Source organism: Cynoglossus semilaevis, chromosome 10 (genome assembly GCF_000523025.1).
Source record: "Cynoglossus semilaevis isolate Cse_v1.0 chromosome 10, Cse_v1.0, whole genome shotgun sequence".
NCBI classification, from domain to species: Eukaryota; Metazoa; Chordata; class Actinopteri; order Pleuronectiformes; family Cynoglossidae; genus Cynoglossus; species Cynoglossus semilaevis.
Genome location: NC_024316.1, coordinates 21,009,087 through 21,015,352, shown reverse-complemented (window position 1 = coordinate 21,015,352; position 6,266 = coordinate 21,009,087). Strand labels below are relative to the sequence as shown.

Genomic DNA, 6,266 nt, shown 5'->3' with positions numbered 1-6,266 from the left:
CCACCTTCTCCTCCTTCCCCTGCTCCTCCTCCTCCTCCACCTGCTCCTCCTTCTCCTTCACCTGCTCCACCTCCTCCTCCTTCACCTACTCCTCCTCCTCCTCCACCTGCTCCTCCTTCTCCTTCACCTGCTCCACCTCCTCCTCCTTCACCTACTCCTCCTCCTCCTCCACCTGCTCCTCCTCCTCCTTCACCTGCTCCACCTCCTCCACCTGCTCCACCTCCTAATTTCCTGAACAAATCTCAGAAAAAAAAGTTTTTCATAAATAACTAAAAATACACTTATTTGAGTGTGCAAATGAGTGTATTTTAGTCACTTTTGAGAAACTTTTCAAATTTTATTAGAAAAATAAAGTTTGGAATTTTTGGATAACATCCTAAAAAAAACATAAAAATGTAAATAGCTACAATATGCCCCCACATTGCGGAATAAGATAGGATTAGCGTTAAGTTTAAGGTTGCTTTTAATTTTTATTTTTAGGGTTAAGTTGCGTTGTGACGTTTTTATTAAAGTTAGTTAGCAGTTAATTTTAAATCTTTAATTTAACATACAATTAACTGACTGTACTTTGAGTAAAGAAGATAACACTTTAATAGGCAAACCACATATCTAACATTAAATACATCTGTGGTAAATTCGTTAAATTCAGACTGACTTACTGTAAACACAATTTGACAGTAACAACACACCTGCAGGATCGTTCAAGCTCCTTCATTTCAAGTCTGTTTTCAGGTGTGTTCCTCATGTCCGTTTTCTCTCTGCTTCACGCTGCAGCACAAATGTGATTCCTTCGTCCAGGTGACTCACACGGATTGGCGGTTTTCACACAGGATTTCACAGCAAGGTTTCCAAAACACAATGGACTCCGGCTCTGGTTTTGGTTTCGGTTCAGGTTCTGACATCAGCAGTCTACGTCAACACGCTGAGCATCTCCAAATAACAGGAAGATCCCAAGTCCCGTGGAATTTACTAATGCGATGAGCCTGAACACCAAGGCCCAGGACTGATAAACCTCAATCAGGTAACCACACAGGGCGACCATCAGCAGGCCTGTGAAATAAAAAGAAAGTATTTTTAGTTTCAAGTCACTTCTTTCAGATTTCTTTTAGACTTTAAACTGAGGTTTAGATGTACCCATGAAAGCGCCCATCATATTCATAAAACCTGTAGATAAGAACATAAAATTCAGTCAATAAACTAATTGCTTTTTTTTTTTAAAGGTGGAAGATGTAGTGCCTAAAACTCACCATAGAGGGCGCCAGCACATGATGGAGTGAGGTCCTGCACGTTGACAGACACACCACTGAAAACACACAGGCTGTCAGTGCCAAATGTCTGAGTCTTTACTTAATTTTATATATTTATTTAATTCTATCTATGATGCGCCGCCTGTTTGTTTTATGCCATTTATTTTATATTGTTTGTTTATCAATTAGCCACGCCCGTCGGGCAATCTTCACCCAGAGTCGTGTCACGATATGTGGGTAAATTCTACGTGGCTGAACCTGTACTTTGTGTTCTCGTGTTCAGAACTTGAACGTTTCTACCTCTTGTTTCAAATATTGTAAGAATCATAAAAAATTGATGTGATTTTGTTTATATTTATAAATATATATTTATATTTTTTAAGAAATAATTTCAATATTATATTGATATATTTTCAGAAAAATGATTTCAGTTTTTGCTTTTTTAATTGTTCTTTAAATTATTTTAACTGATTTAATTGTTTTTTTAAATTTTTATTTATTCTTTTCTATTTAATTTTTTTTTTAATTTTCCTATTTAAATATTGAAACTCAAAAGGTCAACACATTTTGTGAATTTGACTTGATCAAATCTCTCACGTGAACTCACCAACTGGTGAAGGTGGTCAAACCCACGGCGACAGAAATGAAGAACAGGGCCGAGGTGAAGGAGGTGAACGTCTTCTCACAGACGAGCATCAGGAACATACTGGACACACCCATGGAGAGGAACTATGAGGAAACACACGCGTCACACATCAGTACAGGAACAACCCGTTACTGTTGGTGAACACTGTCAAATCAGGATCAGAAACACAGCGCAGTCTAAACCCCCCGGTCGTGATCTGACATTTTATGTGTTGCGATGCACAGGAACTGGTACACAGTCCCAGGCCTGTAGCTGCATGTTTGAAACAGCAGGCCAGGCATTCCAGCAGTCAGTCAGCGGTTCGTTGACATGTCAGGAAGAACTGTTTACAACTTTGTGGAAACCTCACACACACACTCACCTGCATTAACTTCCTCACACTTGATATTCCATATCCTGAAACAAGACACAGAAACAATGGTGTGATTTTTAAGAAAAAGCTCAGTGAAAGACGAGGTTAAAAAGCTCAGGTCCTTCGTTACCTCGACTGATGAGAAAGTCCGACACGTATCCCCCCGTGATGGCGGAGACGATCGCCGAGAACCACGGAACCACGTTGTACACCCAGCTCTGCGTGTGAAAACAAATCAGGGATCAAAAGAAAAACCTGTTTGAAAATGGAATCGGAACAATGTGTTTGAACTCAGGCCATCGGAATAAAAACCTGCAATTTAGAACGGAGGCTACCATTACCTGGGGCGGAGGTCACGGTCAGGGGGTTTAGAAACAAGGTCTTGGTTTTATTAAAGACTTTTCACAAACTTTCTCATCTTCTCACCTCTCCTTCCTTCCTCTTTTCTTTCCTTTCCTCTTCTAGTCTATTTTTAACTCGGTGAAATTGCAATTTCATCACTGATTCTTAATGCCCTCGAGCTTTGACCCGACCTGAGGATTTCCAGGAAACTCTTATATTAAACTTGAAAAAACAAATATTATTATTGTATATTGAAAATAATTTCATTCATTTTCTGAACAAAGAATTAGATTTGAATCAAACAAATACCGTGGCGTGAGGGAACGACTCTTTGAAGTACGTTGGCAGCCACGATAATAACGTGTTGGACGTGCAGGAAATGCACATGTGAGTGAAGACCATGGCCCTTAGAGAGGAGGAGAAGAAGAAGAAGACGACACCAAGGTCAGTGACTGAGCTGATGCTGCTGCAGACACGGAGGAAATCAGAAAATAAAATAACCAGCCTCACCAGACGGGCGGATTCTTGAGCAGAGCCAACAAACGTAACCAGGTCCACTGTGAGGAATTATTTGTTTTCACCTGTTTGGGAGTGACCTCACCTAAACCAAAGATTTAAAAATTGTTAGCATGTGGTTGCGTAAAGCGATCGAAATGAGACGAAACTGTCAGGCAACTCTGGACAAACAGAGTCCTTGGGTTTACATTCATTTCAGTAATGAACACAATGTTAAAGAGTTGGTTTGTAGTGGCTTCAGGGAACAACGAGGTCACAGGAAAAAAAACAGCTAAATATTCACCTAGCGAAGGTAACGAAGCTAAACTCCAGAGTCTTGAAGCCAAAGGCAGGATTTAAAATTAACAATCTAAACCCCTGAGGGACGAGAGTTAATTAACCAAGTGTGGCTGATGAAACAGGAAGTGATGCGTGACTGAAGCTAGGCTAAAGCTAGGCTTCAACTGTCTGTTTCACTGATTGGTTTGACTTGGCATTTTCTTTCCACATGGACAAAATGGAGTCAACACTTAATTAACTTCACTTCACCACATCTTCAAAATATATGAATAAAACTAGGTTTTCAAAATATTTTTTTTAGTTTTATATAATTCAACATTGCCAAAACGTTAAAGATTCCCGTTTAATATTCAAAAAATAATAATAAATTATTATTATTATTATTATTATTATTACTGTTGTTGTTGTTGTTGCTAAAATATCATCTGTTTGACATCCTGTTTGACATCAGGGCCACATATGACCTCTTTAAGGCCCATCCTAGTCCCCTGGACCAGAGGTTGGACACACACGGATAGTCTCACCAAAACATATGCCGTTCCATTTGTAGGACGTTATAATAGACTGTGTTCTGAGACAGACTTTACCTTTCAGAAAGAACATCCACACAAAAAGGGCCCACAGGACGGACAGGACACCGAATGAGTAGAACAGGCTCTGCCAGCCGTACAGGTCCAGTATGACGGATCCCATCCCTCCGGCCACCAGGGTTCTAACGGAGCAGCAGGAGAGGAGAACACAACGTCAGCACAGACTTGTTCTGAGGACGGATCAGTTCAAATGTTAAGGTGTGAGTGGAGGATCATGGGGTTCCACACGTCTGTCCTTGTCTTTTTCCTACTGAACATCATTTGGTTTTGACCTTTGTTTACATGCCCCGCCTTCTATCTAACAGTAGTTCAGATTGGCTGCCACCTGATTGGACAGATTTGTCCCCTGCCAGATTTTCATCTCTGCTGCTCTACCGCACAACTTCCTGTTTAGATTAGCTTCATCTCTACCGCACAACTTCCTGTTTAGATTTGATTTAGAAAAGAAGGCCGTTGACTCAGTGACTCAGTGACAAAATTAACACTGCACCACAGGGTCACGTGTGTGTGTGTGTGTGTGTGTGTGTGTGTGTGTGCGTGTACTACTCACCCCATGTAACAGCCACTGTGCATGGTGCTCATTAAAAATCCTCGCTCTCCTTCCAATACTCGTTGTGAGCAAATACTGGCCAAAGATGGAAAGAACACACCTGAGACACAAACACACACACACACACACGTCAGCTGTGACCACTGACTGACCGGTTTGACTCAGTAAAAAAAAAAGAATGTATTTACACCAGTTTCATTCAGGCAAATTCTTATAGATAAACACAAAACAATTCCTGTTTGAGTCTAAGATTCACAACAGATTTGATTTGTTTTGTCTCGTGTCACAGTAAATACACACTCTTTAATGCAGTGAAGACAAATTTATGATCAGACTGACCTCTGACCTCTGACCCAGGAACATGTATGACAGAATGAGGCTCTGCTCGTGAGGATCTGGGTATTTTAGCCTAAATATAACTTAATCTAGGATTTATATAATTCATATAGTTGAAAAATATATAAAAAAATATATATAGTCCATATATAGATACATCTACTGTACATGCCTGATTGCTAAAACCTTAAAAAATTTAAAATTCAGCAAAATGCATATTTAGAGCTTTTATTATTTATAACATTTTATTATTGGAGTTGTTATATACACTGTCTATATGTATATATACATATATACATTTGGAGTTGTTGTGCTTCAGTATACATATATACATATAACTTAAACTTAAACTTAAACTTAAACTTATCTTTATTTGTCACTATATACATATATACTGTATACATATACATATATACTGTATATATATATATACTGTATATATGTATATATGCACATACGTATATACATATATACTGTATATATATGTATATACAGTATATATGTATGTATGTATATATAGCAGAGATCATGTATATTCTGTATATTTTATTGAAAATTCATCATACCGTGACAGGTGCAGTTATGTCTATATACATATATACACTGTATATATGTATATATACATGTATATATATACATATATACTGTATATATGTATATATATGTCTATATACATATATACTGTATATATACGTATATATGTATATGTATATGTATGTATATATAGCAGAGATCATGTATATTCTGTATATTTTATTGAAAATTCATCATACCGTGACAGGTGCAGTACTCACCCTGCAGTACTCCCATCAGAAATCTGGACAGAGCCATTAAGAAGAGAGCGTGAGAACCGAAGTGGGCGAGGAGCGGCGTTGCGATGGTGATCATCGCCCACAGAGCTGTAGAGACAACCAGGACTCGCTCACCTCCAACTCTAACATCACAGCAAACACAACATTACCCCAACAGTACCGGTACCATTCCATTCGGGTCGGTGCCTCGTGTCTGTACGTACTTGTCGCTGACGTGTCCACCCAGGATCTGGGTGAAGCAGTAACCCCAGAAGAATCCACCCAGGACCAGGCCGGAGTCGATCTTGCTCCACTGAAAGGTGGCTGCCATGGTGACGGCGGAGATGGGCATGGCCATCCGGGCGCAGTAGAGCAGGCAGGTGCCAACAAACAGTACTAGGGTCCATCTTTGTGCCAGTTGTCTACAACCAAGAAGAGACGAAAGGGTTAACAACAACGAGTCGTATTTGTTGATAAAATGTTTTTGTTCTGTTGAGAAACGACTGGAGGTCAAGAGCCTGGATACAGGTGTCACAATTTGAAATAAAAGTACAAAATTTAAAATAAACATTTCTGTAGACTCCGGAGTGATAGCTCCTTACAAATTCGGGGCTGCA

General features: G+C 39.5%; 1 protein-coding gene across 2 annotated transcripts in view; it reads right to left on the bottom strand.

Annotated features, from left to right (window-relative positions):
- Positions 1 to 576: 576 nt before the first annotated feature.
- Positions 577 to 6,266, bottom strand: part of LOC103385592 (solute carrier family 17 member 9) — a 9,525-nt gene continuing 3,835 nt past the window's right edge. For both annotated transcript variants that reach the window (XM_025059283.1, XM_008319520.3), the window contains 12 exons: positions 5,874 to 6,071; positions 5,653 to 5,792; positions 4,523 to 4,622; positions 3,970 to 4,094; positions 3,098 to 3,188; positions 2,897 to 2,993; positions 2,376 to 2,463; positions 2,255 to 2,289; positions 1,855 to 1,976; positions 1,248 to 1,303; positions 1,135 to 1,164; positions 577 to 1,050 (listed from right to left, as the gene is read on the bottom strand). In XM_025059283.1, the coding sequence (XP_024915051.1) occupies positions 902 to 1,050; positions 1,135 to 1,164; positions 1,248 to 1,303; positions 1,855 to 1,976; positions 2,255 to 2,289; positions 2,376 to 2,463; positions 2,897 to 2,993; positions 3,098 to 3,188; positions 3,970 to 4,094; positions 4,523 to 4,622; positions 5,653 to 5,792; positions 5,874 to 6,071 (1,231 nt within the window). In that variant the 3' untranslated portion in view covers positions 577 to 901. The remainder of the gene's footprint in view (positions 1,051 to 1,134; positions 1,165 to 1,247; positions 1,304 to 1,854; positions 1,977 to 2,254; positions 2,290 to 2,375; positions 2,464 to 2,896; positions 2,994 to 3,097; positions 3,189 to 3,969; positions 4,095 to 4,522; positions 4,623 to 5,652; positions 5,793 to 5,873; positions 6,072 to 6,266) is intronic.